The sequence below is a fragment of the Hypanus sabinus genome, chromosome 26 (assembly GCF_030144855.1).
Source record: "Hypanus sabinus isolate sHypSab1 chromosome 26, sHypSab1.hap1, whole genome shotgun sequence".
NCBI lineage: Eukaryota > Metazoa > Chordata > Chondrichthyes > Myliobatiformes > Dasyatidae > Hypanus > Hypanus sabinus.
This window is the reverse complement of record NC_082731.1, coordinates 43827101-43839921: the sequence shown is the minus strand read 5'-3', so window position 1 is coordinate 43839921 and position 12821 is coordinate 43827101. Positions and strand designations below refer to the sequence as shown.

Below are 12821 nucleotides of genomic sequence, written 5' to 3'. Positions count from 1 at the left end.
TTGAGGGAACAACGAATTCAAAATTGTATGAAAGACATTTTACAGGAGAATGTCAAGGTAGCAATCCATCACCTGAATTTAAAATAAGTTGGATGATGCAACAAGACAATGTTCCAAAACACAAGTGTAAGTCCGTAACAGAATGGTTTAAGAAGAAGAAAATTCAGAGTTTTGCAATGGCCAAGTCAGAGTCCAGACCTTAAACCAACTTGGCATTCAAAGTTCAAACTAAAATTCATTATCAGAGTACACACATGCGACCACATGCAGCCCTGAGATTCTTCTTCTGTCAGCATAGTTAGCATATCTACAGAACAGGATCTGTAAACTGTAATCAGCAACTGTAAACAGTTATAAACAAATGCAGGTATAAATAAATAGCAATAAATACTGAGCATGAAATAACAGATAAAAAGAGTTTTGAAATGTGTAGTTATCCCCTTTTGTTCCAAGAGCTTGATAATTGAGGGGTAGCAATTGTTCTTGAACTTGGTGGTGCAAATTCTGAGGCACCTGTACCCTCTCCCTGATGGCAGCATGGCCTGGGTGGTGAGGATCTTTGATGATGGATGCTGCTTTGCTGCGGCAATGTTTCACATAGATGTGTTCAATGGTTGAGAGGGTTTTGCCCATGATGTACTGGGGTAGATGGAGCTCATCAGCCTGGGAAGGCAGTCCAAGAGATGGTAAACTCTCATTTAAAACCTCCACTGCCTTGCGGCCATACCCACTTATAGGAGAGGCTTCGGGAGTACACCCTGAGGACAAATCCAGAGCTGGAGTCCCTAAAGCAGTCCGATATTGTCTTCAAACTCGCTCTGGCAACTCCTGCGAAGTCACTGATGCCAAGCTATATCGGCCCTTGCCTTTCCCTTAGACAACAGCGGTGGAGTGGAAAGGGGAGACTTACTTGGGCAGTTGCTTGGGCAACTGCTGGTCTTCCATACAACCTTGATCAGGCCTGCACTCTGGAGAGGCTGGAGCAAGACTTTCCAGGCAAAGATCCATGGTCTCGCAAGACTAACGGATGACATCCAGTACTGGGCCAATTCCACTACCTTTTGTAGGATTTTCTGCTCAAAGGCATTGATGTTCCTATACTAGGCCATAATGCAGCCAGTCAGTACACTTTCCACCAGACATTTGTAGAAGTTTGCCAAGATTTTAGATAACATGCTGAATCTCTGGAGACTCCTGAGAAAGTAGAGGCGCTGTCTTGGTTTCTTCACAATTATATGTCGTGTCCAGCACGATTTGAAGAGTGCCATTCATGCACGATTTCCCAGAAATGTTGATGAACTGAAACAGTTTTGCATGGTGGAATGGTCTAAAATTCCTCTTTGCCATTGTGCAAATCTGATCAGGAGCTACATGAATTGTTTGGTGGGTGTTTATTGCTGCTAAAGGAGGTTCAACCAGTTATTAAATACAAGGGTTCACATTCATTTTCCAGCCTGCACGGTGAATGATTCAAGTACAATTGCTTGTGATATTAGCTTAGGCAGATTATGCTTGTCCATTATTGTGTCTTAGATGAAGATCAGGCCACATTTTATGAGTAATGAATGCAGATAACCAGGTAGTTGCAAAGGCTTTCTTGCAACTGTATGTTGATTGGGAAGAAGAATGTGATTCATTTGTCCCACCCTCAAATATGCCCAGTATAATTCCAGTCCCCTCCTGCTTTCACAGTTGATAAAATCAACGCATTTGACAGAGATTAAAAGAGGACCAAGTGACTTGTGCAGTAGATCAGACAGTGTTTTGTTCACTCAATCAGTAGCAGAGCAGGTTGTATTGATCTGTTTGCTCGCTGCGTGTAAAGGAACAGAAGTATGCACACTGTGAAAGATAAAATCGTTCCTGGCTCTGTACCCACTGACTTCCAGATTATTAACCATCTGCTTATATCAGCAAGAATCCTTTCTCTGTCTGTGTTCCCTTAGTAGATTACAGTGAACTCCATTTCATCTCCCAGCTTGACTTCTAGTAATTAACTAATAACCACCAAATTAGAAAATCAATGAACTACTAGAGGATTACTGGTAAAGGTTAAAAGATTAAAATCTGTTTGTCTTAAAGCTTTAAGTGCAAGCGTCTCTTTCCTCTCAAGCCAAATACACAATAAACTTGATTGTTCTTCATCTATTTTAATTTGCAACCTCCTTCCACATTCTGTTTTTCAACTGTACCTCTACATCACACGTTCCATGTAGGTAAATTACTTTTCAACTCCTACATTAACAATTGATGACCAGGTATTAGGGATAAACAGGGTAGAAAGGTCACAACTGTTGACAGATCAACACATGGGCACATATTAAAGTTTTTCAGAGAAGTACAACTTCATCATCTGTCTAACCACCTACTTTTGATGATGTTAACAATTCAGAGTTTCCCTTCATCAATGTCCTAGGGGGCAATGTTGACCAGAAACTTAACTGGACATTAATGGTTACAAGACCATAAGCTATAGGAGCAGAATTAGGTCATTTAACCCATTGAATCTGCTCTGCTCTGCTACTTCATCATGATTGATCCATTATTCCTCTCAGCCCCAATTTCCTGCCTCCCCCCCGCCCAATATAAGCAGAGACTGAACACTGCAGCACCAGTAGTGAGGACCAAGAAGATACGGACAAGGGAAGCACAGGACTGCTTTGAATTAGTGGACTGGACTGTATTCAGGGATTCATCTTTGAATCTGAATACGTATGCCACAGTTGTTCATTAAAACTTCATTAAAACCTGTTGGTAAGGGGGTGCCTATGAAAACTTGCTGTACATTCCCAAACCAAAAGCTGCAGATGAACCAGGATGTACGTCGTCTGCTAAGGGCTAAATCTGATTGTCCAGCCCTATACAAGAAAACCAGGTATGACTTGCGAGGGCTATTTCAAAGGCAAAGAGACAATTTTGAGTGAGATTGGAAGTGACATTGGAAGCACCGTAACTCTGCAGAGTTTGCAAGACATTAACTCCCACAAAGTGAAACCCAATAGCATGAATGTCAGCAGTGCTTCACTACCAGATGAGCTCAATGCCTTCTATGCCCACTTTGAAAGGGAAAATATAACCACAGATGTGAAGATCGCTGCTGCACCTAGTGACCCTGTGAGCTGCCTCAATGACTATCGTCTAGTAGCAGTCACGTCTACAGTGATAAAATGCCTTGACAGATAGGTCATGGCTAGAATGAACTCCTGCCTCAGCAAATACCTGGACACACTACAATTTGCCTATTGCCATAGTAGGTCAATGGCAGATGCAATCTCAATGCCTCCTCACATGGCCTTAGCTGACTTGGACAATACGAACACTATGTCAGGATGCTGTTAGTTGACACCACATTCATAAAATCCTGGTAAGTTACATAACCTGGCCTCTGTACCTCTCTCTGCAATTGCATCCTCGATTTCTAAGTGGAAGACCACAATCTGTGTGGACTGGTAATAATATCTCCTCCTCGCTGATGAGCTACTCTGGCGTACCTCAGGGCTGTGTGCTTAGCCCACTACTCTACTCTCTCTATACCCTTGACTGTGTGCCTAGGCATAGTTCAAATACCATCTATAAATTTGCTGATGATACAACCATAGAATCTTAGATGGAGATGAGATACGTTGGGACCAGGAGCAAGATATACCAGCTAGTTGAGTGGTGTCGTAGCAATAACTTTGAACTCAATGTCAGCAAGACGAAAGAGCTGATTGTGGATTTCAGGAAGTGTACGACAAGGGAACAGGAAACATTCCTCAGAGGGATCAGAAGTGGATAGAATGAGCAATTTCAAGTTCTTGGGTGTCAAGATCTCTTGAGGATCTAACCTGGTCCCAACATATCGATGCAGCTATAAAGAAGGCAAGAGAGCAACTATAATTCATTAGTTTGAGGAGATTTGGTCTGTCAACTAAAACACTTCTATAGATGTACAGTGGAGAGCATTCTGACAGGCTGCATCACTGCAGCTGTTATGCATATATTGTAACTATAGATATTGTCCTGCTGTTCTTTGTTCTTTAACATATAGATGTGATGTAATGTTGTCTCTCTCTGGTGGCTTCATTAAGTCACAACATATCCTAGCACTGACGTACACAAGTTTGCTTTAAGTAAATCCCGAGAATCTGATTGCTAATGGATCTATAAATCCTCAACATCTTGGAGCTGCGTACTTTTTCATTCAGTACATACCTCTTAATTTGTTCTTCTATCTGTTTAACTAATGGAGAGTCACCACCATTCAGAATCTGTCCCAAGCTGTTAGACTCTGCTGCTCCATTATGCTCAAGACTGGAATGGCCCAACATGGATCGCACCCTCTTTGTCCTCACATCCAAGATAGTGTCTGTATAACCCACCTCCTGTAAATATCTAAAAATAAAGTTGAAAAAGTTAGATACAATCAGTTTTCAACAAGGCAGAAATCTTGTAGAAAGCTTTGAATATCTTAATACGTCATTTATAGATTCAGGCAAAAGTTCTTACAACACAGCAGTACTTTTAAATCTGTAGTACCTGCAAATATTTCAGTGTGCTTCACAGTTACAAAATGGAAACCAATGGAGTCAGGGCAGACAGCTAACAAAATGCAAAGTGGACATTAAGCTTGGATATATAAAAGTATAGAGAAAACAAACTGCAATGGTTTTGTATGGTTTCAATGGAAGCTTTCAAGCAAGGAACCAAGATGGCAGTTTAAGATGGCGTTGGAGTAACACAGCGACACCTTACTGGCAGCAAGCAAATCTACTATCTACTGTATTAATCACAATTTTTCTGGATGACGATCACTACAATTAATAGTCTCTTTCGAAGTTGAACTTTTGAACCGCCTGTACAACCTGCCATTTTTGTGGTGTGGACTGATGTCTCAAAAGTGTAGAACAGTATGTAAGAGCCCGATTTAGGTGGTAGGGCCTGGGTCCACGAATGAGGAACAAGCCGATGTTTGGCTATTGCTGGAGTGGACTCAGAGATGATTCAAAGCAGTCGAGGCAAGGCAGAGTTGGGGGGAGGGGGAGGTGTTTAGCTGATCTAATTACCAGGCCAGATTGAAAATGTCAGCCTGTCACAGCCGGAAGCAAGAGAGTTCAGCTCACTGCTTGGCGAGGCTTATCCTCCTCTGCACTGAAGCAGTGACCTACCACTAATGGGCTCCTGGACCAGCTACAGTGATGGCTGGCTTTGTGGCTGTGAACATGCTTTCACAAACTTTGTCTGAATGGTATGTGCTTACTTTTTATTGCTTGCATGGATTTGTCTTTTTTAATGGGTTCAATTGGGTTGATTTGTTTTGTGGTTGCCTATAAGGAAATAGTACACATACTTTGTACGTAACATACATACTTGGCTAATAAATGTACTTTGTACTTTGATCTAAAACTTCAACAGAAAAATCACCTCGTAATTCAGAAGTGTGGAAGAAATTACAGACAAGAATGTATGCATATCTCGTGAGTAATCTACTTCCTAGTTTAAAATCATGCCTGACAATGACATATTTGGATTTCACTGATCTGATTAATTTTATTGTTCTTTTAAACTACAACCATGTTCTCCAATCTCACTTTCCTCTGCAGTTCTTAAATCAGAATCAGGTTTTCATATCACCAGCATATGTCATGAAATTTGTTGGCTATGTGGCAACAGTATAATGCAATACACAATAGAAAACTGAATCACAGTAAGTATACATGTATTAAATGGATAAATTATCTAAGTAGTACAAAACCAGAAATTAAAAAGTAGTGATGTAGTATTCATGGGTTCAATATACATTCAGAAATCTGAAAGCAGATTGTGTGTGTAGCAATGAGAACAAGGCATGACTTGGGCGGTGGGGTCCTTAATGATGAATGATGCCTTTTTGAGGCATTGCTCCTTGAAAATGTCTTGGATACTATGGAGCCTGGTGTTATGATAGACTGACCAAGTTGGTGCATGTCACATGTCCTGGTTATGTGACCACTGACGTTAAGCAGACAACCTCTGAAGAGAATTGATAATAGCTGGGGGCACCCATCTTGTAAAGACACTGACCAGAAGACAATGGCTAACCACTTCTGTAGAAAAATTTGCCAAAAGCAATCATGGTCGTGAGTCCATGATCACCTACATCATACGACATGGCACATAATGATGATAACATAAAGCCGCTAACAGTGGGACATCACGTGATGACGTAGGATCAAGACGTGGAAATCCAGCTCTCCCGTAAAAAAACTAATAAATTAATGTTTAAGTGAAGAAAAGTTAGTAAATATTTTCTAAAAATGACTAAACTACTCAGGATTTTCCTTAGATATGCCTCCTAAACAGACAAAGGAAACTTCTACTTTGCAGACAGTACAAGCCAGGCCGGCCACCATGAAGAAGCCTCGGACTCAAGTGCATCTTATCTCCAGCAATATAGAACAGGAATCGGCTGCAACATCAAAAGTTTCCAAGAAGGAACAACAGGAACTGCACATGCGCGCAGGAAAGGGCATGCACAAACATGAGCAATTTCAACTACAAATCCCAGCTACGACTGGAAGCGGAAGTGAAAATGAACCCGAGGAGGATTCGGATTCTCTGGAACATACAGATGAAGATGAAGAGGTAAAAGAAGAACAACAGGAAAAGGTTGGATGTGGAAGATATTCTGGAGACATAAGAGAAGCTTTGGCGCAAATAAAGCATGAATTAAAAGAATTAAAAACATTAAAAATAATAAAAGATTAAAAATATGAATACTATGTTTGATAAAATGGTGAAAAAACAGGAGAAAACGGACAAGAAAGTTAAAAAGCTGGAAGAAATAACGGGAGACACTATTGATAGAGTGAATAAAATGGAAGATAATATCAGAAAGAAAACATCAGAAAGAAAACGACTGTTGGAAAAAATAGATGTGCTTGAAAATTTTAGTAGACGAAATAATATTAAAATTGTTGGTCTTAAAGAAGGGAAGGAGGGAGAGGATCCAATAAAAATTTTTTCAAAAATGGATCCCGGAAAATTTGGAAATGGAAGAGGGAACCCAGTTGATTGAAATCGAAAGGGTCCACAGAGCCTTAAGACCAAAACCTCAACCTGATAAAAACCCATGAGCAATCTTGATAAAATGCTTAAGGTATCAAGATAAAGAAAAGATCCTGAAGGCGGCTCCCAATATGCCAGAAAGAGAAGTGAGCCATTGATGATAGAAGGGAAAGCAGTTCTTTTCTATCCTGATCCAAGTTATGACCTTTTGAAGAGAAAGAAGGAATTTAACCCAGCGAAAAAAGTTTTATGGGAAAAGGGTTATAAATTTATATTGCGCCACCCGGCAACACTGATAATTTTTTTGGATGACGGAAAAAGAAGACTTTTTACTGATCATCGGGATGCAGAGGAGTTTGCACAAGAATGCCCATATTTTCACTAGACACAGTAAAGATTTTAAAGTGAAATAGATTAAAGATAAAGATGGGGACACTGAAGTGAGTTGATGGACATTAAGGACAGAAGAATATTTAAATATACTTTTAATTATATGATACAGGGGAGAAAGTAAAAATTTGAGAAATATTAATCGAGAGTAGTGATATTATTTTTTCTTCTCTTATATATACTTTTTTCATGTTACAGGGGAGCTGGGGAAACTTCAGATCGATCGCTATTTTTCATTCACAACATTAGCAGGGTTTTTTTTTTCTTTATAATCTATTTTTCTTTTATCTTTCTTTCTTTGCCTGGATGGTCGGAGGGGAGACACATAGCAACACGGAGAATTTTAAAATAACTCCCCAAGATACTATGAGAGTTGAAATATTATATATTATTATAGACTGGAGTAACCCCGTTAAAAATAACGACTAATTTACTGAATTTTTAAAGTTTTAATGTTAATGGGCTTAATGGACTGGTGAAAAGAAAAAGAATTTTAACATACATTAAGAAAATGAAAATAGATATAGCTTTTATATGAGAAACACATTTAACAGAGATAGAACATCAGAAATTAAAGACAGATTGGGTCGGAAATGTTATAACAGCTTCATTTAATTCAAAAGCGAGGGGAATTGCAATTTTGGTCAACAAAACTTTACCAATTAAAATACAAAATGGATGAATTGATTCTGCGGAAAGATATGTAATTATACACTGTCAAATCTTTTCAGAACTATGGACATATGAATATTTATGCACCAAATGAAAATGATGTAAAATTTATACAAGACGTTTTTTTGAATTTGGCTGATGCACATGATAAAATATTAATAGGTGGAGACTTTAACTTTTGTCTAGACCCAGTTTTAGATAGGTCAACAAAGGTTGCTACAAAACCAAAAGTAGCAAAATTAACTTTATCATTGATGAAAGATTTAAATTTGACTGATATATGGAGAAGAATTAACCCAAGAGAAAGAGATTATTCATTTTATTCAAATAGACATAAAACTTATTCCAGGATAGATTTTTTTCCTACTATCAGCGAATATTCAAGACAGAGTGAAAAACATGGAATATAAAGCAAGAATATTGTCAGATCATTCCCCTTTGATAATGACAATAATGATGGATAAGGAGGAATTGATTTACAGAATGAGATTTAATTCAATATTATTAAAACGTCAAGATTTTTGTGATTTTATGAAAAAACAGATTCAGTTTTTTTAAAGATACAAACTTACATTCAGTTGATGATAAATTTATATTATGGGAAGCGATGAAGGCATATTTGTGAGGCCAGATAATAAATTATACTTCTAAAATTAAGAAGGAATATATGGTAGAAATAGATCAATTGGAAAAAGAGATTACAAAATTAGAAAAAGAATCTCAAAGATATATGACAGAAGAAAAATAAAGACAACTTGTTAATAAGAAGGTACAATATAATAATCAATCAGAATCACAAAATATTGTTTAGAAAGGTTTTTATCACAAATAACTCTCCTAAAATTGAATTCAGAAGAACAGAAGGGATTAGATATGCCTTTTACATTAAAAGAGGTCTAAGAAGCTCTAGGATCACTTCAGAGTAATAAATCTCCAGGGGAAGATGGTTTTCTGCCTGAATTTTACAAAAAGTTTAAAAATTTATTAATTCCTCCTTTTATGGAACTAATACACCAAGCGGAAAGAACTCATAAATTTCCAGAATCTTTTTCAACAGCTATTTTAATAGTATTGCCAAAAAAAGAGAGATCTTTTAAAGCCAACATCATATAGACGTATTTCTTTGTTGAACACAGACTATAAAATAATAGCAAAGATTTTATCTAATAGATTATCTGAATACTTACCAAAATTAATACACATGGATCAAACAGAATTTATTAAAAATAGACAATCGGCAGATAATGTAACTCGGTTACTTAGCATAATTCATTTGGCACAAAAGAGGGAAGAAATGAGCGTGGCAGTTGCTTTGGATGCAGAAAAAGCATTTGATAGATTGGAATGGGATATTTTATTTAAGGTATTGGAAAAATATGGATTAGGAGTATCCTTCATAAAATGGATTAAAACCTTAAATACTAACCCCAAGGCTAAAGTGGTGACAAATGGCCAAATTTCAACATCATTTCAGTTAACAAGGTCAACTAGACAAGGTTGTCCTTTATCACCTGCTATATTTGTGTTGGCGATAGAACCATTAGCTGAATTAATTAGAACTGACTCAGATATTATGGGTTTTAGAGTTAATCAGGAGGAATATATGAGTAACTTATTTGCTGATGATGTTCTGATTTATCGAACTAACCCATTACATTTGTTGCGTAAATTATCTTCTAGATTGGAAGAATATGGGAAAATATCAGGGTATAAAATAAATTGGGATAAAAGTGAAATTCTATCCCTTACTAAAGGAGATTATAGTCAATGTCGATTAATAACTCAATTTAGATGGCCGATAAATGGTATAAAGTATTTAGGTATAAGAGTTGATAATGATATAAAGAATTTATATAAATTAAATTATTTGCCATTATTGAAAAAAATTCAAGAGGATCTTGATAAATGGACGATGTTACCAATAACATTAATAGATAGAGTCAATGCTGTAAAAATGAACATATGCCCTAGATTTTAATATTTATTCCAAACACTACTAATACAATTATCGCAGAAGTTTTTTTCAAGAGTTAAATAAATGTGTGAGGAAATTCCTTTAGAAAGGTAAGATGTCAAGAATATCATTGGAAAAACTGACATGGAAATTTGACCTAGGAGGGTTACAATTACCAAATTTTAAGAATTATTACCAAGCAAATCAACTTAGATTTATTGCATCTTTTTTTGATGAAGATAAACCAGCATGGATTAGAATAGAATTAGATAAAATAGGAGAAAATATACCAGAAGATTTTATAAATAAATGGGAATCTAAATGGATATGGGAAAAGAAAAAATCTCCTATACTGAAACATTTGATTGATTTATGGAATAAGATAAATGTTGATGATGAGATAAAAAAATCTTTATTAGCAAAGAGACCTTTAATTCAAAATAAACATCCCTTTTACAATGGATAATCAACTTTTATATAACTGGTTTCACAAAGGGATTAGATATATAGGAGACTGTTTTGAAGGAGGTATATTAATGTCATTTGGCCAATTAAAGAATAAATATAAAATATCAAATAACACTCTTTTCTGTTATTTCCAATTAAAGGCTTAGTTAAGAGATAAACTGAGTCAAACAATGTTATTGCCAAAACCTAATAAAATAGAAACTTTAATTCATAAAGGAAAAATTTTAAAAATTATTTCTGGTATGTATAATTTGATTCAAAAACAGGCAATTAAACAAGGAATTCATAAGTCAAGACAAAATGGGAAACTGATTTGAATATTAAAATTGATGAAACAAGTTGGTCAAGATTATGTCTTGCCAGTATGACAAATACAATAAATGTTTGACTAAGATTAGTATAACTTTTTACACCAAATATATATTACACCACAAAAAATAAATAGATTAAACTAAAATTTATCTGATCAATTTTTTCGATGTAACCAAGAAATTGGTAGTTTTTTTACACTGTACTTGGTCTCGTTTTAAAATTCAACCTTTTTGGAAAAATTTAAGAGTTTTACTGGAAGAAATTATTGGAATACAACTTCCACATAATCCAACATTATTTTTACTAGGCAATACTGAAGAGATAAAATTGAAGTCCAAATTGAACAAATATCAGAAAGAATTCATAAAAATTGCATTGGCAGTAGCCAAAAAGGCTATTGCAGTTACTTGGAAATCGGATTCATACTTAAGTATAGATTGTTGGAAGAATGAAATTTTTAGCTGCATTCCACTTGAAAAAATTACTTACAATTTAAGAGATAAATATGAAATATTTCTGAAAATTTGGCACCCTTATTTACAAAAAATAGGATTAAATATATAGGTGCTCCGAAGATAAAATTATTTGTTATCTGGGGAAAGAAATAAATATACATATTAAAGCTATTATGAACTCGTGGAGCATGTGGGAATCTTCCGATATCCAGGCATTCTTTCTTTCTTTTTTCTTTCTTCCTTTCTTTTTTTTTCTCTTTTTTTCTATATAGGGATACATTTGGGGGGAGGGGTTAAGGGGAGGGGGGAAGGGTTGATAATTTTTTTTCTTTCTGTAACCTATTTGAAAATTCAATTAAATTTTTTTTTAAATAAAGCCGCTAACACATGGGCCACACTCTACCCAGTTGATGGAAGGACATAAGGCAGCTTCAAAAATATTTAGGCAGCATCCTGGATGTACATGGCAAGGTGTTAAACTGAGCCTACACTTCTTTTCCCTTCTATCTCTGCTTGTAACTTAGTCAGTTAAATAGGTTGCATATGCTCCATTTATGATCACAGACATTAATGCTTTATTTCTGAGAGCTATAGAAACAATGCAAATATTTCTGCAGTTGAAATTTTACATTTCAAGTCTACCTCATCAAAACCCTGAGTTGAAGAAACTTCCAACTTTACTATTTTCATCACCTCTCTGCCTCATGGGAAGAGAATCACACTCAAAAGACATTTGCTTGAGGAACTTTATGGACATGAGGTCTGGAAACCAACTTGGGGAAATAACCTGTATAGGTAAAATCTGAATAGGTAAGAATTGATATCACACCAAGAACAGTAATTATCATCAGGGTCCTGAACCTCTGTGTATAACTTACAACTCTGTACTGATTCAATGACCTACACACTCACTTTCAAGGACTCTTTACAACTCAAGTTCTCAGTATTTTTTTATTTGTAGTTTGTCACTTTTTGCACACTGTAGCCATTAACCAAGGGGTCCACGGACCCCAGGTTGGAAACCCCTGGTCTACAGATTAGATTGGATTAGCTTTATGTTACATGTACATTGAAACATGCAGTGAAATGTGTCTGTCTGTGTCTATCAAACTCTTGATAAATAATGACAGCAAATGAATGCACTTCTTACAGCTGGCACTAAACGCTATGCTACTGTGCTAACAACGTCTCTATGTATGGCTTTTCAAAGATCCTATTGTATTTTAAATGTTTGCAAGAAAATGCAAGGGGGGGGGGCATGATAGTGTATTGCTTTAGAGTACCGGTGACCCGGGTTCAATTACTGTTTGGCCTGAAAGGAGTTTGTACGTTTCCCCCGTGACTGCAGGGGTTTCCTCCGCGTACTCTGGTTTCCTCTCACGTACCAAAGATGTACTGGTTGGCAGGTTATCTGGCTATTGCAAATTGTCCCGTGATTAGGCTGGGGTTAAATTGGGGATTGCTGGACAGTGTGGCTTGAAGGGCCAGCAGGAGTTATTCCGTACTATATCTCATTAAATAAAATTAATCGAGGTAGTATACGC

The 12821-nt window shown here is 36.5% G+C and overlaps 1 protein-coding gene across 1 annotated transcript in view; it reads right to left on the bottom strand.

The window, feature by feature from the left end:
- The window catches only part of LOC132381496 (striatin-3-like), an 84733-nt gene that overhangs the window by 43576 nt on the left and 28336 nt on the right, over positions 1-12821 (bottom strand). Inside the window, exon 5 of the mRNA XM_059950940.1 lies at positions 4195-4374. Within this exon, the coding sequence (XP_059806923.1) occupies positions 4195-4374 (180 nt within the window). The remainder of the gene's footprint in view (positions 1-4194; positions 4375-12821) is intronic.